At 39.6% G+C, this 22,694-nt stretch overlaps 1 protein-coding gene across 5 annotated transcripts; it reads left to right on the top strand.

Moving 5' to 3' along the window:
* Positions 1 to 586: 586 nt before the first annotated feature.
* LATS1 (large tumor suppressor kinase 1) lies at positions 587 to 22,104 on the top strand. Of its 5 annotated transcripts, none has more exons than XM_064413293.1 (8): positions 587 to 799; positions 4,632 to 5,137; positions 7,205 to 7,340; positions 9,174 to 10,699; positions 14,244 to 14,826; positions 15,527 to 15,709; positions 15,949 to 16,055; positions 17,004 to 22,104. In XM_064413293.1, the coding sequence occupies exons 2-8, from the start codon at positions 4,787 to 4,789 to the stop codon at positions 17,517 to 17,519; spliced, it is 3,402 nt and encodes a 1,133-aa protein (XP_064269363.1). In that variant the 5' UTR covers positions 587 to 799; positions 4,632 to 4,786; the 3' UTR covers positions 17,520 to 22,104. The 5 variants fall into 5 exon arrangements, with proteins under 5 accessions (XP_064269363.1, XP_064269362.1, XP_064269361.1 ...); XM_064413292.1 differs by having other exon boundaries at positions 9,171 to 10,699; XM_064413291.1 differs by having other exon boundaries at positions 7,205 to 7,355.
* The last annotated feature ends 590 nt before the right edge of the window (positions 22,105 to 22,694 follow it).

Genomic DNA, 22,694 nt, shown 5'->3' with positions numbered 1-22,694 from the left:
GTACTTTAATTCACGGCGGCGCGAGTAGCCGGTGTGTGCTGTGGCAGGAACACCTTTCCTGATGCGCATTCCGTGTCTGGCTGCAGGAGCTGGATGGGGCACGGGGACAGGGCGGTGCTCCCTTTGCAGGGCAAGGTGTACTGGGCTGCCCATGAGCTCCGTAGAGCAGCTTATTTGAAATTTATTTGAAACGCAAAGATGGAAATGAAATGGATCACTCCGAGTGCTAACCGGTGGGTTTTCCTTCCTGTTGGTCTGTAACGAGTCCATCGTTCGGGCGTCAGCTGAAACACGAGGCTCAGCGGAGCTTTCTCCCTATTAAAAGAAAATGGGAAAATTAGAAAATGGGAATTTGTCCGTGGTGCTCGGCACTGGCCCGTGAGGAGCCAGCCGTGCCCGGCAGCGCGGGGTGGCTGAGCTGAGCCGAGCTGAGCTGAGCTGAGCTGGGTGTGCGGTGCCCCGCACGGGCGCGCAGGGGTTACAGCGCGCCGCCGCTCCCCGCCGGGGCGGGCGGGAGCCGCCGCCGCTCCATCCGGGAGCGGCAGGAGCCGCGCGGGGCAGGCCGGGATCTGCCCATATCCGGGCGGCTCCGCGGCGGGGACACTGACAAAATGGCGGCGCCGAACTGAGCGGCCCGAGGCGGCGGCGGGCGCTGGCGGAGGGACCGAGCGGGCGCTGCCGGCATCGCCGAGGGGCGGAGGAAGGGCGGAAGGAAGGGAAGGGCCGCGGCCGGTCGGCGCCGCGCGGGCGGGGCCGAGCTCCGAGCGCCCGGGGCGCTGCCGCCGCCTTCTCGCCTCAGGTAGAGTCCGCCGTGCGCGGGGCCGGAGGGGTCGGGGCGGTAACGGGCCCGCTGCGGCTCGGCCCGGCGGGACGCAGCCGTGGCAGGAGCCGCCTCGGGTCACGGCCCGGGGCCGGCGAGGCGACAGAAGCGCAGGTGTCCCAGCGGGGCACGTTCGGGATACTCCTCCCGGCGGTGAAGCCCTCCTGGCCTGCGTGGTCCTTGGGCGGCCGGCTCCTGCTGTCCTGCAGCGATCCGTGCCGGCCTGGGGCAGCGCAGCCGGGACTTGGCTGCCCCGCCGTTGTCAGCCGTGAAGATCGCTCCAGGTGCGCCTGAAGTGACTCCTGCTGCTCCCGGGAGTGCGTGTATGTGTCCTTCTAAGAGCTGTGTCCTGCTGAAGGAGATAGCAGAGCGTGAGAATGGAAACAAACCGAGTGAATGCACAATGTTCCTAGTGTTCAGCTGGCCTCTGGCTCTTTCCAGCTCTGGCTTCTCTGACCTTATGTAGTTGTGCTTTTGTGCTAATTTCGAGGTCCAGTTTTCTCCTCATCCTATGGAAACTTTTAGCATCGGAAATGCATCCTTTGGGAAATTGCTGTTGCAGCTCGATGACTTGTTACCTGAAAGAGAAGCCTCCTTTGTTGATCTGAACCAAGTCCCTGCAAACTTAATTTTATGACTTGTGAAGTCTCTGTCACTTTCTTTATCCCTAGCAATGAAACATTGTGATTATGTATAAAATAAGCTGTTAGAATAGTTACGTGAGGGAGGATACCTAGATACGTTAGTATGTCATGCTCACTACTCAGTTGGAAATACGGGCATTGAAAGTATTTTTATAAGGAATTTTAAAGTTAGATTTAAAAAGCTGTGCATTTTTTTTCCCTCAGAAAATCATGGGAGTCATTGACAGTTGCGTGTTGCCAGGCAGAGCATTACAGACTGGTTTGAGTTGGAAGGGACCTTAGAGATAATCCAGTTCCAGCTCCCTGCTGCTAGACCAGGTTGTTCCAAGCCTCATCAGGCCTGGCCTTGAACACCTCTGAGCTTTTGTTCAAGCACTTATTTATAGAAATACAATCTTTTATGATTATAATGTAAAAAAAAAAAAAAAAAAGCCTAAGGTGAGGTTTTTTTTCCCTTACTGTTTGACCTGTAAAAGAAAATGCTGTATTCCCATATTTTGAAAAGAGGTGAAACATTATTTTCTTCATAACTTTAGGGAAGAGAATTTAATCAGCAAGAACAGCTGCATTAACAAACAGATTATTTAAGGGCACAAAACTACAGGAGAGAATAGACATCAGTTCCCATGGACACAGTTGGTGTTTGGTAGGGAGAAGTACAAAGTTGAGATCCATTTCTTACTCAGCATTTAACACTCTCTTCCTTTAAAATGTGTGCAAATGTCTATAAGCAGAGGTGACCTGTGAATTTTGAGATTCATATATAAAGCAACATGAACTGTAGTAATTCCTGTTTTCTGGAGGACTAATTTAATTTGTATTCTAAGAATTAAGACTTAGTTTCACATGTACATGCTGGTACCCATCAGTGCTGCCAAAAGGAACAATCCACCAAAAAAAAGTGATTTATTTGGGTAAGTTCCAAACAGTTACAGTGTCTGTGGTAAGTGGTGGGAGATAAGTGGCTGGTTTACACTCCTAAATCTAAACTGCTGCTAAAAATTTAAGTTAATGTGCAGTTTTCTTTCCCAAGACTGCTCCTCATTTATGATTTTGGTCTCCTGCTAATTTAACCTTGATTTCTCTTTGGGGGTGTTGGATTTATCTATCCCAGCTACCCGAGATGTAACCATGAAGTGAATACTGCAATACCAGATGAAATTGGTAAAATATGTAGGTGCAAGACCCCTGTTTTCTCCTGAATTCCAGGCCTTTGGAATTTGTTAAAAACTTATGTAGGGGTATTTTGTCAAGTTCTTACTTCATTTTCTTTGGGAAAAGTTCTTTTTTTGAAAAAATATTTTCAGTGTAGTCTTAAATGTGGCATGTTTGGAAAATTATTTTGAAAGTGGCCAAAATTAAATTACATTTTAATAGCTCTCATGCTGTACTTTCTGCTGATTTCTGGATTTCTTAATACTTTGGGCAAAATTTCACTGCTAATTATTAAAATTCACTCATGTCTGATGATCACTTCCTTATTCAGTAAGCACTGAAGAACTATATGCTATCAGACTGTATTAAACATATAACTACCCTGCTATACTCATCTCAGGTTTCAAAACTATCACAGTGCAAAGCAGGCTTGGGGATGCAGTTATACCTCTTAAGATTTAGCAAGTTTTAGAAGAGAAATTCTGTTGTTTCTAAAATGGTTCTTCAAGGGGAGTAGGATTAAGTGGATATCTATGAAGTGTTTCTTTTCACAGTCCTCATTTATATATTACTTTCAAGCTTTCAGGTATTATTCATATAAGGGTAGCGTGAGTATTTAATTAATATAATTTGCATGTGTTTCAGAGAGTTCCTTTTCCTATTAACTTGTCATATTCTTCCTCAATTGCTGAATCACTAATTGGTTTGTGACAGTGCAAGTATTATAGAAATGAATCCTGAATGAAGAAAGAGTGACTTTTGTGTAGACTGTGTAAAATTTTGATGCTCCTTTAATTTATGTCGAATATGAGAAATGCTTAGCAACACAGCACTAAAGGAGCACTGTGAGTTGGACTTCAGCATTTTTGTTGCCTCTGAAGAAAAGACAGAGCTGAAACATTTAGTTTATCTTGCACCGTCTTAGTAACTGATCTTCCTCTGCGAAGCAGTAGAGACTGACAAAGTTTAATTTCATGATACTCTAAAGAGGCAAATGCTCTGCAGTTTCTTCAGTGTTTCACTGTGGTTGCTTTATCCTTTGCCGTGCAGTTGCAGTAATAATTAGTGCCCAGCCTGAACACAGAGATTTGAGTTCTCTGCAGACACGGGGCTCTTTCCCTGATGAGTCAGCGCCTTCAAAATGCAAACGTTTTTTATTTGGCTTTTGGCAGAAAATTCTGTTTCCCTTACCAAATGTCATAGCTATGCTCTCAGCGAATTTGATGCTTGAGTTGTTAAACAATTTTACAGTGAAACAAGTCTGATTAAAATTTTCTTTGTTTCTCTTCCTGCACTCATTTTCCCTTATGTAAAATAAATTTAAAAATTACTTAACTCTTGATGAAGACTGGTTCAAGGAGACTGAGCTAACAGACTGTGAAAGTCTCAGAAACTGAACCCTTAAGCAGATGAAAATGGCAGATGATACAAGAAGTCATAAAGTTGCATGTGATGAGCCAGGCTAGTGTTTAATTTTAACAAATGTGACTGCTAGAGAACGGATAAAATCACTGTAATTACGTGCTCTTACTGGTGTACTTCTCACTCCCCTCTTTTGCTGGAGCTGGATGTTAGAATCATTGAACAGCAAGGTTATTTGATCCATATCCTGAGTAGAAGAGTTGGCTCTTCTGGCTACAAAGGTGTTGATAGGGAGAACATTGGTGACAAATGGACGCAGGAGAGGAGGGAGGCAAAGAAGCAGTGCGGGCACACACCAGTGATTCATATCTGCTCTGCAAAGCTTTGTCCACCACACAGAGCTCTTCACTATGCCCACATCCTTTGCAATTCAGGACCGTTTAGACTTGAGGCACCTAAAACATTAGTTGTTAACAGACAGTTGAAAACCCAACATGGTTTGTAAATTAGTTTGAGTAAAGACTGCCTGAAGAATTCGCTTAGCATGCTTTTGGTGTCTGTGAAGGCAGTGAACGTTTCACTGCTCCAGTGCTACATTGTGAAATTTTTTACTGCTCTGTTAAATGTGCTTTGTTTTGTTTTGTTAACAGAATAGCAGTTTTGGGTTGTGACAAACTCCAGCACTACAGGAACCAAGGTTTCACACTGAAGAGCCACCGCTTTCACAATTTCTGACATCAGCCAGTCTTCCTTGAATTCTGGTGTGTGCGAGTCCTTGGTGGAGGTTGCATATATACATGTTTTCATGAAGAGAAGTGAGAAGCCAGAAGGTTATAGACAAATGAGGCCTAAAACTTTTCCTGCCAGTAATTATACTGGCAGCAGCCAGCAGATGCTACAGGAAATACGAGAGAGCCTCAGGAATTTGCCTAAACCCTCAGATGCTGCTAAAGCTGAGCACAGCATGGGCAAGATGTTACCTGAAGATCCTAGACAAGGCCGAAATCCCCCCAAATTTGTAACATATCATAAGGTTTTGCAGGAGATAAGAAACTCACTTCTGCCTTTTGCAAATGAAACAACCTCAGCTGTCAAAGGAACGTCAGAAGTTAATCGACAAATGCTGCAAGACTTGCAAGCTGCTGGCTTTGATGAGGTGAAGTGTTTTATTTTGAAGATATGGTGTTCTGCTAGCTATAAACTATTAATGCATGTTGGGGTGTTGGTCAGGGAATGTTTGAACAACATGATAAGCAAAAAGCTTCAAAATCTGTTAGGTTTCTGATTAGGACATGAAACTGGTAATAGTGGGAGATGTAGAAGAAGTCTAGAAGGATTTAGAGAGACTTGGCTTTGTTTTTTAAAGCATCTTGTCCAGATTGTTCTTATGTGGTAGGTTGTTTTAATTATTTATATAATTTTAGGCAGAGAGGACTGGACTCTCTAGAACATGGATTTTGTCTCTGATACTCAAAGTAACTTTGGATTGTGCTCAATTAAAATAGGTTGATGAAATAATGGCCATTCTAAATTGAAAGGCAATACCAAATATTTTGGAAATTACTCTGAAATATGGTTTCCAGAAAGGAAAAATGAGTGCACTTACAGCTCCTGTGTTTTTACTGGGACCTGCACATAATATAAATCACACTTTTTTTTCATGCCTTCTTTGTAAACCTGGGTACAAAAGCATGTTTAAAAAAGAGCTAGCAAACCACTCGTCTTTCCAAAGGAAAAAGGCACAGTACCACAACAGGGATTAACTTTTCAGGCCTGCACTGCTTGCAATAGTGACCAGCTCATGAGTTCTGCTCTCTGTGATGCTTTGGTATTTACAGACATCTACCTCTACCAAGAGTGAGCTTCTCCAAAACTACCAATTGGATTTTCTTCAACAGCATCCCAGTGTCAAGTGCTGATAGTGGCTTTTCATGTTCCTTTCACTTGATCAAATACACAGTCCAGACTGTGTGTCAGGAAGAACGGAAGGATTTTATTATGATGAATGATTTCTGTAATAATTTGCTCCAGCTCTATGATTCATTGCTGGGGTTGAGGAAGTATTTTCATTGTTGTTGTGTGGGATTTTGGGGCAAAGAGGGGTGTGCATTTGTTTTTTCAAAGTAGATTGGTTCTCAGCTCCATTTTTACAGATTTGAACCTGCAGCTGTTTTTGCAAACTGAAGGTTGTGGTATGTGGCTGGACAATAAATTAGAAAGGTATCTTAAGTTGGTATTTGTGTTGGATCCTTTCTATCTTGAAGCCTTTTGCTTCTACCCTTTGTTCTTGGATAAAACTGCAAATTCCCATGACATTTGTGATTATATGGGGGTTTTTTCAAGCACAGTGCCAGCATAAGCCCTTTCTGCCATGTGTTAACCTACAGTTTGTTGCCACAATAGCCCATATGGCACTGATCCACATACACCCTAGGAACAGATACAGCTGAAATAGGAAAGTATTTCTCTTGGTCAAGAAGTTTCAGACTGTATTGAATTTTTTTTTTTTCCAAATGAAATATCAGCAAACGTTCTTGTTATTTCCCCCCACCTCTCAGGTAATAGGCAGCATTAAGGGGTAAAGTGGAACAGATAGATATCAATAAGTATCAGGTGTGTGTATATCGATAGTTTTATGTATGTATATGTATGTATGTATAATAATCAGGGTAGAATAGTGTTCATTGTATTGGGGGCTTTTTTATCCTAAATATCTTACAGAAAACCTCTTTTTCTTACTATGGTTCAAGTTAAATCATCATATGTTCTGTGTATAGTGATACTCTTTAAGACATTGACTACTTCATATCACATAGGTGACCAAATTTTTGAGCTGAAAATGCTATGTCTGCTTTTTCTAATATCAGCTGGTCCGTAAAGATTGCGACAACTTTATTGTACAGGGCTTTTTATTATAAAGTCCTTTTTTAAGGGTTGTATGACCAAACTGTTCTAGGAATAGCAAGATGACATAATTTACATCAGACTGCAGTGCTTCAACTAGTTAACTTTTCTTCTGAACATCCAGATTGCAGTACTATTTCGGATGATCTCTTCTGGAGAAGACATTTTAAAATTATTTCTAAAACAATTGAGAGAAATTTATACTTTGTAAAATCATCTTTGTAAAATTAATGGAGGATATTTGGCTAAATAACCATGATTTTTGGTATTTTTTGTGATTTTCTTGTAAACAATTTTTTGTATGTAATTTTCTCTTTAGGATATGGTTATACAAGCTCTTAGACAAACTAACAACCGTAGTATAGAGGCTGCCATTGAATTTATAAGTAAAATGAGCTACCAGGATCCTCGTCGGGAGCAGATGGTTGCAGCAGCAGCAAGACCTGTAAACGCAGGTATGAAACCACCAGGTAGGTGTATCCATGGTGACTCAGTAACTCACTGAGTGTATTCTTATAGGTGAAACATACAACATAGTAAATTTTGTTTTCACGTGCTCACAGTAGAACAAAAATGCTCAGATACAGGTTTTTTTGCTTTTAAAAAGAGCATTTTGTATATCTGATGTAATCCTTCTGAAAGATAGGTTCATTCGACATGATTTTCTTAAGCGTTGTTTTATTACTGTGCATAAACATTTTATACAAGGAATGGCATTCAGATTTCGTTTTGGTAATTTCTCTTACCTTGCTGATGTGGTGCCTGTGTTTTGTTCTGTGTCAAGCACCACGTAGAAATAAGTGCTGAGCATGAATTCTTCTTTAAATTTTTTGCCTCTCTTCACACACACTCCCACACAACAGCATTCTGTATGTGTATTTTTGTTTATGTATTTGTGTGTGTATTTACATATCATGTAACTATGATATTTGTATTTTAGGATGTGATGTTCCAGGATCCCTCTCTAATTAATTTCCTGCTTGGTTCCAGCTTTTGTTTCTATAGTTTTTAAGGCAAGCTTCATGTTCTTAGAGATTTTGGAGGATGGAATGTGTCTTTATTAGCAGAGTCAGAATTTTGCCACTTGCTATTATTGCTTTGTAAACAGATGCTAGCACATTTTTAATATAACTTGATGCCTTTTTAGTAGCATACACCTAAGAAAAGAGTAACTTTAAAATGCAGCAGAAATACTGAACTTTTATTTGACTAAAGTTGGGTGCTAAGTTGCTAGCACTGGAGTTAGGTTTTAAATCAACAGTATAGGTAGGAGGAAAAATTAGTGAGGAGTTGCAAAGAACAGTGTAATTTTCCTTTTGTGTGTTAAGCAGGATTAGTTGGTGCTTGTATGAAGTTCAGAGGTAAATTCCACCATTTAGACATAGTTTTCATTGTTACCTGCAAAAATACAGTAATTAACATGTTCTTTAAGTGAGAACAGGGTGATTTTTAGCAATTAAAGTACTGCATCTGTTTACACATATTTTAATGTTAACATTATAAAAAACACAGTAAGATTGCCTGTATCATCAGTTCCTTGTGTATTTTGTTTATATGATGCGAAATAGCATCTGCAAAGTAAATATATAGCAGGGTTTTGCTCTGTAAATTTTGCATTCATACAGTTCTAATTCTTGCCTCTCTATCTACAAGACTTTTACTCAAAAAGATACAACTTTTAAAATTAAAGTACTTAGTCAAATTCTGCCTCATGGGAATATAACAAGTCTGGGTGGTCTGTATGCATGTAAGGGTGCAAGCCATGATTTTACAGCATGCAGTTAAATTTTAGTTAAAGAATGCTAAGTGTTTTGCAAGTGTTAACTGAAAAGGATAGCAACATGTATTATAATAATGTATTTTTCCGTGCTATTACTTTTTTAATACTTGTGCTGAACATTCTGAGAGTTTCTTGTACACATGATTAAAAATACATTATGTGACTAATAATTTGCACGCTACCATTTTTTTCAATTAACTTTTACATTTTTACTGAAGCAAAATGCATTTTCAGAAAAGTGATTTCTAAAAAATCACTTTCTGGTATTACATTTTTGTAGTTTCAGTGTGGGTTTTTTTTTCCTCTAAAATGTACACTGAGCATATTAGCATGCAGTGCTGTGTATTGCTAGAAAAAGTTTTCATAAGGAAGTATGTGTATTGTATTGTGTCAGAGAGTTCAAGTCCTGTTTCTCTAGTAATTAACACAGAAGAACAAAACATTCAAAGCAGTAAATAGGAATAATTTCCAATAATGTAAATGCTGTGTTTTCTTCTCATGGAAGCAGGGGCTGTCCAGCAGTCAGTTAACCGCAAGCAGAGCTGGAAGGGGTCGAAGGAGTCCCTGGTTCCTCAGCGGCACGGCCCTTCCCTGGCAGAGGGCGTGGTTTATCGCTCCGAAAGCCCCAGCTCGCAGCCTGACGTAGGAAGGCCCTTATCTGGATCTGGCATTGCGGCGTTTGCTCAGGCTCATCCTGCCAATGGACAGAGAGTGAATCCCCCTCCTCTACCGCAGATAAGGAGTGTCACTCCTCCTCCTCCACCTCCTCGGGGGCAGACACCCCCTCCAAGGGGGACTACTCCTCCACCTCCTTCCTGGGAGCCAAATTCTCAAACAAAGCGGTACTCTGGAAACATGGAATATGTGATCTCCCGTATTTCTCCGGTGCCACCTGGAGCGTGGCAGGATGGTTATCCACCTCCACCTATGAATCCGCCTCCTATGAATTCATCCACACAGGGTCAGAGAGGCATGAGTGCTGTCCCCATTGGCAGGCAACCAATAATCATGCAGAGTTCTGCCAACAGCAAATTTAGTTTTCCCTCAGGAAGAGCTGGAATGCAAAATGGCAATTGTCAGGCAGAATTCATAGTTCACCAGAATGTGGTGTCTGGAAATTCGGTGAGTCGCCAGCCACCCCCGTACCCAATGAATCCAAATAACAGGCAGAGTCCCACAGCACTACAGATGCAGGCAGGAGGATCTGCTCCTCCTTCAGCTTACACTAATGGGAACATTCCTCAGGCAATAATGGTGCCAAACAGAAACAGTCACAACCTGGAACTTTACAACACAAATGTAGCTGGAATACCTGCGTCCTGGTCACAGCCTTCCCCCGTGCAGCCGCAGTCGTCGCCGGGCAATGGGCACGACATGCCTGCGTGGCAGCCCAGCATTCCCGTGCGCTCAAACTCCTTCAACAACCATCACGGCAGCAGGCAGAGTCACTCTGGCAGCTCCCAGCCCTCGGCCACCACAGTGACAGCCATAACGCCAGCTCCCATTCAGCAGCCAGTGAAAAGCATGCGAGTGTTGAAACCAGAGCTGCAGACTGCCTTGGCACCCTCTCACCCTTCCTGGATGCCGCAGCCCGTGCAAACTGTTCAGGCCATTCCCTTCTCCGACGGTCCCTCTACCAATATGGCAGTTATGTCTCCTGTTGCGGAGGCTCCGAATTACCAGGGTCCCCCACCACCTTACCCTAAACACTTGTTACATCAGAATCCTTCTGTCAATCTGTATGAGGCAGGACCCAAGCTCAACAAGGAGGAGCCACCTCCTTTATCCAGGGAGGATGAGAATGAAAAGAATTACGAATGTGTTGATTCAACAGATAAAGAGAAGAAACAAATTACAACCTCACCTGTTCCTGTTAGAAAAAACAAGAAAGATGAAGAAAGAAGAGAGTCTCGCATTCAAAGTTATTCCCCTCAAGCTTTTAAATTCTTCATGGAGCAGCATGTGGAGAATATACTGAAGTCACACCAGCAACGTTTGCACCGGAAAAAGCAACTAGAGAATGAAATGATGCGGGTAAACTCTTCCTTCTTTCTAAATCTATGACCAAACTGTTCTTGTATTACTTTTATAAGATATTTCTTAATTGTAGAATTAAATAGTACAGATAAGTAGAAGATTTAGAACTGTGGTATTGAAGTCTATTTTTAATCTTTGTATTTGAGATGTGGCAAGTTTCTTCCGTGTCTTGGTTATGTATTTAATTTTCTTCTTAGAAATTGATTTTTAAGTAAGTTTTTTGGATGTCCAAAGGTAATTTGTATGGCCTACATACAGTAAGGTGGCAGAAGCAAAACAATTTTTACATGAACTGAGATGTAGCTACATGGCTCATAGCTTTTTGGTATGGGTTCTACTTAATCATGATTTTTGAGTTATAGGCAGTATTTTAATGATTTTAAAAAATATTTATATTTTTTTAAATAAGTACTGAAGGTACAAGCAAACTGGAGACAAGTTGCAGGCTGGCTAGTACTCTTATACAGACATGCAAAGTGATATTTTTTACATTCTGCATTTTGTTACCAGTAAAGATACTTTTTTTAAAGTTCAAATTAAAAAAATAAACAACATTTAAAGGTTAGTTGGGGTTTTTTTAAGAATGAACGAGATGGTGTCTTTTGTCTAATTATTTTGTAATCTGCACTGTAAATGTATCTGCTTAAACAAGAGCAATTGAAGGGCATAATTATAAAACAAATACCTGTGAAATCAACTTTTTTGTGCCTGCATGGACTCAGTGGTCTATTTCCAGTATTTCGGTATTCTCTTAAACCAAATCAAAAGGGTAAAAATTGAGTTGACAAACATGTAATTTCAAAAGAGAAAACAGTGAGAAGTAGTGAAACCAAGATTTGCAGAAAGATGAAATTGAGATGTGTCACACAAATATATTTCTTAAAAATTGTAGTTGAAAGTTTGACATAAGTATGATGTTCTTTTTTATTTATTCAATGACAGTATGTATTTGGCTTATACCACTTTCTTGACATGCTGTTTTTTAAATCTGTGTTTTCCTACTCTTTGAAAATTCTTACTGTAAGCTGTAGTCTTTTGTAAGTGTTTGCTTAATCACGAATATGTAAATGTTAGCAAGATTTCATCCTGGAACTCTTACTAGATCTTTATTCTTAGTCTTCTCTCTTTCCTTTTTCACTTCACTAACAGCTGATTTAAACTGTTAAGGTGTGGGAAGCTTTCCTGAACTCTGTAGCCTCCATCCCTGTGTAGACAAGTAAGATTCTGAAGCAACAGTGTTTCTTAAGAATAGCATGATCCCTTTTTGGAGGGCTTTGCATGCAATCCTGCATCAGAATTAAGCATGAATTTGTTTTGGCTATTTTTGAGTACTTAAATGTAAGATTATAATGAATGTTGATTTGCAAACTTCACTTTTCCTTCTTACTGTGTTGTGTTCTGTAGTATCTCAGAATAAGTATTACTTATATGAGAGCACTGATATAACTTTTCTTGATATTTTTCTTGTGCTTTTAAAGCACCTTAGTAGGGGTATTTTATAATATTTGTAATATGAATGCTAGAGTTTTAATAGTTCATACTGGATTTAAAGCTGGCATGTTTGATTACAGTCTGGAGGGTGGAAGATGGGTTATTGTGCTGCAGCAGACCTCTCCTTTTTCATAAGCATACAGGAGAGGAATGCCACAACAATGAAGTATATTTTGGGCCTTCATGAGAAGGAGAATGAGAATTTTCAGAAAGTTTTAAGAAGTATTGAATCCCTTCTTTTCTGCCCTTTGAATTTTGAAAGAAAAAAACCTCAGAATGCATCCCTGTGAAAATACCTGCTTCCACTGGATGCTGTATTTCTAGCATACATGACATATTTCTGTGGTGTCAGGTCTCCTAGGAGTTGAGTGGTCTCAAAAGTGTTGTGTTTTCTAACAGTATTTTCTTTAATAGGTGACATATAGTAACTTGTAAAAGGATTTTTAAGATATTGAATGATATCTAATTGAATTGTTTTTGCCTTTTTTGTCAGTCACATCTATTATATTTTGTTTCAAGTTATGTTGGAAGTCAGGCAAGGCCAAAGTCATCTATGAACATACTTAGTCCTGTTGTTGGTTCTGAATACTGCTATGCAGACAGTATCTCACATATTTGAGGCTTTAAAGAGATGGAAGCAGCAAGACTTGGTATCAAGAATCGATAAGATGTTACAGTAAGAAAGGGAAACCTTTTAGAATAGTGCTTGAGTACGGTTGAGATGTTTGCAGGGGTTCAGTGTGGCCATGTTTGACTTTGTGATCTACATGTCCATGAAAAAATAAGGAAGTATGCTATAGGTTGAACTTGGAAATCATTGGTGTGGGATGGTGATTTCAAGCCAGGTAGGCAGATAAAATAATTGAGGTGCTGTGAGAAAAGTAGCATGTAATAATTTGAAAATGCTGTCAGAGTACAAAAAAAGGAATGAGCATCAGGGTATGTGGCAGTAGTGCCACAGAGGAAAAATAGAAAACAATTGAAGACTGATTCTATTCACATAAAACAAAGAAGAAGGATTATTCTGATTCCAGGCCCTGAAATTTGCCAAGAAAAAATGGCACCAGAATTGAATAGAACTCTTAAGGGAATTGAAACCAGAAAAAATACACCAGGAGGGCACACAGGTTGGAGTACAATGAGAGTGATCAATGTGGTTCTTGTAGATAAGGGTTTCCACGCTGTAGGTGATGAGTTTTGTGTGGTCTGGGAGTGTTTCAGCTGCCAGAATGTTGGTGGCATTGGCTGGAACACCAGGGATGTTCAGTCAAGATAGGGATATGTACACAGATAGGAGCCAAGAGAAGATCCTGTTGGGAGGAGTGAGCCACTTCAGAAGGAGCTGCTGTGCTCAGCTGGTTCCTAGGCAGAGTGGAGAGCAGTGGTGAGAGTGTGAGCAAAGTCCTGCTGGAAAGGGGTGCGTTGTGTGATAAGGGGAAATATCAGCTGGGGCAGGCAGAGGTGTGGGTGGGCAGTAGGGAGCAGTGCCAGTAGGATGTGTTTTGGGTAGCTACACGTGGAAGTGAGAGAGTGAGAGAGACTGCATACTCCCTCCTGCAGCTGAAATTTTAGAGCGTGGTCAGGAAGTTCAGTGACTTCTGCTCCAGTTAGTCTGCTTTTCCCATGGCAGCTCCTTAGCCCTTAGCAATTTACAGCTCCTAGATGTGTCTTGGCCTTCTTTAACCCTGTAAAGAGAATCAGGGAGGCCGCTGATGCACACTGTTACTCAGATAATATTATTTGCAGTGTTTTTATCAGTAATTTGTAAATTACCTTTCTTAAGAATGTAGTAATCCCTTCTTAGAACCATGGCACCTTGTGCATTTTGCTGTTGAAAATGATCACATTTCAGTTTTTTATCACTCTTACATGTTTTCATAGAATCCTAATGTGTAAATTAAAACAAAACCAAATCCCTTTAAGTATTATTTCTTGTGCTGTGTATAAGTATTTGGTTTGCTTTGCCTAAGCCTTGTAATTAATTATGAGAAGATCACCACGAATTAAGAGTACTGTTTACTCTTCAGATTTAACTCTGTTTGCTGCACAGGTTGGATTGTCACCAGAAGCCCGGGATCAAATGAGGAAAATGTTGTGCCAGAAAGAGTCAAATTACATTCGGCTAAGAAGAGCTAAAATGGACAAGTCAATGTTTGTAAAAATTAAAACCCTGGGAGTTGGTGCATTTGGAGAAGTTTGCCTAGCAAGAAAGGTGGATACTAATGCTCTATATGCAACAAAGACTCTAAGGAAAAAAGATGTCTTGCTTAGAAATCAAGTTGCTCATGTTAAAGCTGAGCGGGATATCCTTGCAGAAGCTGATAATGAATGGGTAGTTCGCCTGTACTATTCATTCCAAGATAAGGACAATTTGTACTTTGTAATGGACTACATTCCAGGAGGTGATATGATGAGTCTCCTCATTAGAATGGGTGTCTTCCCAGAAAATCTGGCACGGTTCTACACAGCAGAACTGACGTGTGCAGTCGAGAGTGTTCATAAAATGGGCTTCATCCACAGAGATATTAAACCTGACAATATCTTGATAGACCGTGATGGCCATATCAAGCTGACTGACTTCGGGCTCTGTACTGGTTTTCGATGGACCCATGACTCAAAATACTACCAGAGTGGTAAGAGAAATACACATATTCTTTACAAGGAATTAAATTATAGATGAGTAGAAAGATGACTGTGCTGTTTCCCTTATGAGAAGGTTTAAGTAGGCTTTTCAAAATCCTACTTGATTACTTGAAACAACAGCTGAAGAAAAAGCTGAAACAAAAGACAACTTGCAGTTTTGAGAGTGGTAAAATACAGATTATGTGATATCTTGTTTTTAGTTTCCAAAAATAAAAACTTACCTTCAAAAACAAGGTTTAAATTACTTATGATTAGTTTTTCTCAAAATGTCACATATCTTAGACCAGACTGTTACACAGTCTCTAGTGAGACGATAAAGATTTAAAATCTTGATTTTTTTTCAATTTAAATGTTAGAGGTTTATGTTTGTGAAAGTGTTAAAACAATGTACACGTTATCCACCCAATGTGGTGATGTTAAGAAAAATCTGAAAAGTATCAAGATTGGTATTTTTTATAGTTATGTCAAAAATTAGCTTTAAAAAATTGTGTCCTCAGAGGTTGGTATTTTATATCATAACAAAAATCAACATCTTGATGTTGATTTCTGTTTTAACTCTCAGATTCAGTATTGAAACTGAAACAGATTCTGTCTTGTAATACCGAATGCTAATGGATAAAGAAAAAGTGATATTAGATAAGAACTAAAGCAATCCTCCTGAGTTTTGCCGTGCTTGTCACTCCATGGCAGGTGACCACGCCCGTCAGGACAGCATGGATTTCAGCAGTGAGTGGGGTGACCCGGCCAACTGCAGGTGTGGGGATCGGCTGAAGCCGCTGGAGCGCAGGGCTGCGCGGCAGCACCAGCGCTGCCTGGCCCATTCCCTGGTGGGCACGCCCAACTACATTGCACCTGAAGTGTTGTTACGAACAGGTAATCCATCTGCTCGTGCACTGCAGGCTCACTGCAGAGTGGCTGGTTCTCACGTGTCCTGCTTCACTTCTCCCACACTCCCACTTCTCCCCAGGAGGCGATATTTTAACAAAAAAAAAAAAAAAATTGTCAGTATGGAAATCTTAAGTATTGAATTCTCTTCTGAACTTTTTTGTTCTTAGAAATTCAAGATTAAAATTATACAAAGGCTTGACTACCTTATTTGAACTTTATTTCAGGTTACACACAGTTGTGTGACTGGTGGAGTGTTGGAGTAATTCTCTTTGAGATGTTAGTGGGGCAGCCTCCTTTCCTGGCACAAACACCACTGGAAACACAAATGAAGGTAACTTTAAAAGTCTGGTATTAGCAGTCTGAAAAAGTCTAGAAACTTACATAATCTTGCTAATTTGTAGTGGAAACTAAGGTGATGTTTGAGACCACTTCCTATCCAAGCATGTTATAAACTATGGCAATTTTAAACTTTATGTTACTGTGGAGGTGCACTTAATTTATAAAGAGACTTCCAGAATCACATTTGTAACTTACCTGGTCATACAGTAAACATGCCAACTAAAAATTCCATCACATCTCAGCCTTTCATTGTTTGTGTGTGTTCCAGTTGTTATTACTTTTCCCTTTCCCTTCCCTCTTCCAGTATCTGTGTATTCTTTTCCCACCTCTTAGCTTCCATGCCTGTTTGCCTGCAGAGGATTTCCTTTGGTGGGAAGGCGGAGGAGCAAGTGACAGCTCAGAGCCTTTGGTCCTTTCCTTCCTGAGCCCTTGCTGTTTCAGAGAAAGCATCAAGGCAGTCTTCTGCAAGTGTCATTTTTTGCAGAATTGTTTTTAGGTGGCTCAAATGTACTGCAGTATTGATTTTTTTTTTTAAACTTGAAATCTCTTTTTTTTAACTTGAAATCTCTTAGGCTTTACAGTACTTCTTATAACTTAAAAGTCATCTGCCTCATCTTTTTAGGATTGTAAACCATGTGCCTAATCTCAGGTCCAGGTGCCAGATTCTATGGTATCTTTATTGGTATATAGCAGGGGTCTTCCATGCCAGACTCTAGTTTAGATTTGGAATGTGAATAAACTTTGCCTGCATTTTGCCAGATATCCAGACAATATGTTCCTCATTGTTCTGAAAGAGCAGCTTCACGTTTTCCCCTCTACTGTGAAAAACCTTAGACATACTGAATTATTCTTTGTGGTCATTTGTTTTCTTTTGTTGTTTTAATGTATTTTTTCCTTTTTGTGCAATTATAAATAACTAACACATCTTTTTGCTTTTAAGGTTATCAACTGGCAAACTGCACTTCATATTCCACCTCAGGCTAAACTGACTCCAGAGGCCTCCGACCTTATTATTAAACTCTGCCGAGGGCCAGAAGATCGTTTGGGCAAAAACGGTGCAGATGAAATAAAAGCTCATCCATTTTTCAAAACAATTGATTTTTCAAGCGATCTACGGCGACAGTCTGCTTTCTACATTCCCAAAATTGCTCATCCTACGGACACGTCCAACTTTGATCCAGTTGATCCAGATAAATTGTGGAGTGATGACGATAAGGAGGGGAACAGAAATGATACCCTTAATGGGTGGTACAAAAATGGAAAACATCCTGAACATGCTTTTTATGAGTTTACCTTCCGAAGGTTTTTTGATGACAATGGCTACCCATACAACAATCCAAAGCCCATTGAGTATGAGTATGGTAGTTCCCAAAACTCAGAACAGCAGTCAGATGATGATGATGATGATGAACAGGCAAGTAGAGCAGTTCAGAGTCGTGATCTGGTTTATGTTTAGTAGAGCAGTAAAAGTCAGAAATGAAATAATCAATTCTGCAGCTTTAGATTTTGAAAAGTCTCTTCCTTTAAGAGAATTGAAAGAATATTGCTAGGGTAAATATGTGTACACTTCTTCTTAAATGCTAAAAAAATTATTTCTTCACTTTCTCTCTCTGTACATTTTGTTTCCCTAAAATGCAGGGAAATCCTTCTTGAGAATTAATTTATTCCAGTGATGTTAATTGTTTAATTTAGAAGAGATTTGATGTTAGGTTAAAAAAAAATCACTTGAATATTGTTATTGGTCCTCTGTACTCTAAGTACTCAAAATAGGAAATATTGATTTTTTTTCCCTAAGATGCCTGGTATCTATTTATACATATAGTGAGTAATTTTAGAGAACAAATCTCTGCTTCAGAATTTTTAATCACAGTTTTTCCATGCATTGACCAAATATAAAACCTACTTTACACTAATAAAGTTCTCTGATACATTTCTGAAGAGGAAAAAAAAGGCTGCTGTACCCTCACTTCTCACTGTATTTAGCCTTATTATTCACAGTGTTGGAAAAACAGCCGCCTATCTGGTGAAATGTGTCCAGCTGCTGTGGGAGTGGCTTAGTTCTCAGCTTTGAAACAACAAAGTGGCAGTCTTGGCTATAGTGTGATCATAAGATGGTAAAACATTAGAACTAGTATTTTGTTAAATAGTAATTGGATTTGATGTTAGTAACACTGTAGCATGTGACTGGTACTCTCAAAGTAGGACTGCTCAGTCAGAAACAACTTGTCTCTTGTCATCAGTTCTGCTATAGATATAAGAGCAAAAGAAGCCTTAGAAACAACACTTTGTGAAATCTAGTTCAGTTTTCTGACTACATCCAAACTGTAAAGTGCATACAGTGCTGCTTTAGTTGGAATTTTTAGTTTGAAAAATAAATTTTAGAGTAGTATCTTTATGATGAATTTGAGATAGTAATGGGAAAAGATTATAAATTATGACTTTTGAGACTTGCTGTGGAGACCCATTTGCCTTGGCTGGAACAGTTTGCTCCTGGTTACACAGGCACTGAGGAGAAGGGCTGTGCTCTGAGCTGGCAGTGCAGTTTCAATGCTCTGTCTTTCACAGCCTGGTTCAGAACAGAATTAGGAACTTACAGTTGTGCCTGCTGCCTTCTGCATTACTGTTTCCATAATTTCCAGCAGCAGATGCTCAGATATTTCCTGGGGTCTCATGGTGGGAGAGTACTGAGCCTGTTGGTTATGTGGAGCAGGGATGGGAGCAGCTTCACTGACTCAAGACCAGGAGTTAAGTGCTGAAAGGCAGAAAGAATTATGGTTTTGCCACTATCCTTCTTTTTCCTAAAATAAACACAGTGGGGAAAAAAATGCACTATTTTTAGTAAACTTAATGTCTTTTGAAACATTTCTTCTTCCTTGGAATTGAATTCCAATGGATAATCTAATAACATACACGTAAGCATTACTGCTTTCCTAAATTATTTGTGCCATTGCACTGGCATATCTAAACATCATGAAATTGGTGTTCATAGTGTTCTTGCAGCAAACATCAGTTACCAGTTTACTTTTCTCACCAAGCTGGTTTGTTTGCTTATGGCCATTTGTTCTCTTTCTGTGCTCCAGTCCAGTGTCTCTGTCTGTGCTAGTGCAACTGTCTCTAGTACTGTCCTAAATACTGGATCACTGAAGAAAGTCCTTGTTGGTTAGCATTTGGTGTTTCCTTTCTTGTGAGTGTGGTCATTTGAGTGATCCAGTTTCTAGTGGTCCAAAAATGATTTATTATATTGACATAACTGAGGGAACTGCAGCAGGTTGGCAGTGAGGAAGCTTCTTAAACGTACTTTGTTACAGAAGAAAATGTTTGTGGAAGTTCACCCCTCTGCTGTGAAGTGTTTATAATGGTTAGAAGATGGTTATGAGAAGTTGTTTTCTCAAACAAGTAGTTAGTTAGTTGCTTACTATAATGAAAATGAGTTTGCAGCTTAATAAAACAATTCCTGTTCTGCCTTTCCCACAGCTGTTGAAATAGAATAGCTTTTAAGATTAATTTCATTTAGCTTAATTATTATAAAATGGCTGCAGTGCATAACTACTCCATTTTATATACTATGTAAAAAAGATTGCTTTTCATGTAAATAAACTTTAAAGATTATTCTCCTTCATAGTAAGTATCCCAGTAAAACTGGTCTACTTGTCTTGGAGCAAAGTATAATATATTGCTGGTTAAAGGTAATTTAATCAAGCCTGCCTGACCATTTTTGAAGTGTGCAGAGAAAATGTCAATTCATTAAATTGACTCTTAAAATTGCCTTTTCATCTGAGTATATCTCTCCTCTGCCTGCACTATACTATGGTGTATTCCTGTTTAATGCTATTACTGATCCTAGGCAATTTAAAAATAATTTAAAAAAAGAATAAGTGTCCTGTAAAGGCATTATTGGTCTAAAAAGAAAAGCCAATTGCTTTTATTAAAGTAAATTATTGATTCTTTTAAGGACACGTGGAAGTACTGAAATACTAAATACTCTTTACCCTTTTTTAAACAAATACAGGAAGTGCTCACACCTTTAGAATTTGGAAGATGCTTCTGGCACTTTCTAATATCATGTGTTAGAAGTTGTAATGTTCCTTGTTTGAATTTTGCCACCTATATGCTGCAGTATTATGTATTTCCTTGCAAAAAGTGCAGTTCATTACAGTCCAGGTTCTCTCTGAGAAAGTTAGTTACACATAAATACTGTCACAGCTCTCCAGCATGCTCTTCCTTACCCATGTTTTGAAACTTGATGTTTCATACATAGATTCAGAGTCTGTTGAGATTCTTCATAGTTGCTGCTTAAAACATGGGTGTTTCACTAGTGACCTGCAATGGGGATTGGTTTGTACAGGCAGTGGAGAAGAGAGGCTCCTAGCCAGCAGCTGTGGAATTCTGCAGTAAGTTTTAGTTCAGGTTACCTTTACTTTGTAAAGCATGAAAACAAGTTTCTCTTTTATGTGCCCTTGTATACATAATAATTGTATTTATAAAATGTTCTATAATCCTATAACTTGTACTGTAAATACTATTTGATATTCAGTGGCATTCTATCCTCGGGCAGGCCCTCTTGCTGTATCTTTTCTATCCTCAATTTGTAATAGAATCTATAGAATTTATGGCTAGAAAGTCTCTTTGAGACTGATGTATCTTCCGCTGTTTCAAAAACTGTGAGTGGGAATGATTTATTTAGACTCCTTTTAATATTATTCAGCTGATAGGCAGTGCAGTAGGTGGGTTCTTAGATTATGCTGCTGTCACTGAAGATACTATTAGGCTTTTGTTTCAGATTTTGTGGGTGTTTCAGATCAGACCTTTAAATCTGTTTGCTTTATTTCAGCCAAAGCAAAAAAAGATAATTAATTGGGTCAAATGTCATAGTAAAATGTTTTGAATGCCTTAAGATGGTCATGATAAAGGCACTATTCAAGTTTACTGATTTATATATATCTATAGAGATATATATAGACATACTCTGTGTGTATATGTATATATAATGTTCTTTTTGTATTATATGACTCAGTTCTTTTGGATTCTCCTATTAAATACATAGACCATCCCACAATTCTGCCAAAGCGGATCTTTCATTTATTCTGTGTCTAGCTAGTAAATGTAACAATTTCTACTGTAACACTATCTCATGGCCATGGTAAGTTATTCACCCTTTTTTTGAGTATTCTTTATTTGTCTCAGTCATGAGCTGGGCATCCCCTTTTGCCAGGCCTCGGCATTCCTGCAATCCAGCTACATGTATGCCATGTGATCTCTGAATGCCCACTGGCACATTTGGGTCTTAGGGAAATACGGGGTGCTAGCTCTGACCATGATCTCCAAGACTCCTGATGTTCATATGTAAAGAATGTGCATCTTTGGTGACTCTTCCAGTAGGTACAGTGGAGCATCCATCCTCTTCTTCCAGGAGTGCCAGGTTTCCAGTTTGTCAGTGCCCAGCAATTGAGCAGTGGAGGCTTCCTTGCCCCTGCTGACTGAACGCCCAGCATGTGTGTTTGACCTGGGGGATGGGATGTGGGTGCACTGACACCTTCTTAAAAGTTATTTTAGAATAAGAGAAAGAATTCCAGCTCTTGTGAGCAGCCTAACTGAATTATTGGCTACTGGTAGTTGGTGACATTCCTGAGTTACAGAAATTGTTCCTGTTTTCTCAGAATCGGTTTCTGTAGTGTAACACTTGATGGAATAATAAGCCCCACACTGGATCTTTATAAGAAGAAGTTAAATCACATCCTTATTTTGGCTATTCAGACATGAAATGTGAGCATTAGTTGCCCAATTACATTTATTTTTCTGTCATCCTTCACATCCCTCTTCTACAAGTCCCGTTCATGCTGCAACAGCTCTACTGTTTAACAATAAAATGGTACAAGTGTAACAGCAGGAATACTATTGTACTTGGCTGTCACCTCCTGTTTGTAAGCTGTTCTCAAAAGTATACATGTTGATGTTGAGGAGTTCAATTTGTTCGTTTTCTTTCCGTGTCCTCTGCTGCCTCTTTCATCAAAATAAGTAAATCTTATTAATTACTATTATAATTATTGTTTATTATTTATTATGCCTACATTACATACTATGAAGCTGTTCCTTAAGAGGACAATGTATCACAGCTTTCATCTCTGTTTGTCTTTGTGAAAATTCCTGCACATCTCGAAGTGCTAATGCAGAAATTAATGTGTTATTGGAGAGACTGAATTCTATCCTAATTCTTCTACACTTGGGGAGGAGGTTGCGGAAGCACAGCACCATTCTTTATTCATTAGCCCACCTACAAAGGGGAGAAAGGAAATTCCTCCAGCTCTCATCAACCAGGTGATGTGATACACTTAAAATTTTAGAAACTCAGCAGCAGCTTGCTGTGTCTTTACAGCTGAAGTAACGTAGGAGTGGTTGTTTTAAACATAGACATTTGTTAAAGGGATAGACTAAAAGTTTAAGAATGGGTAGAAATAGAATAACAAGATGAGTAAGAATGGATGTGATGCACTTAATTAAAGGATGAGATAACGCTGTGGGGGTTTGGAGTTCACCCTGAAGGACTGTCATAAACCTCCTGCATTGTGCCCAACCTTTAGATCCTATTTGTTGCTAAGCAGCTGAGTCTATTTAGACAGGTGGCGAGGTACTG

The sequence above is a fragment of the Passer domesticus genome, chromosome 3 (assembly GCF_036417665.1).
Source record: "Passer domesticus isolate bPasDom1 chromosome 3, bPasDom1.hap1, whole genome shotgun sequence".
Lineage (NCBI taxonomy): Eukaryota > Metazoa > Chordata > Aves > Passeriformes > Passeridae > Passer > Passer domesticus.
This window is presented reverse-complemented; position numbering and strand designations above follow the sequence as displayed.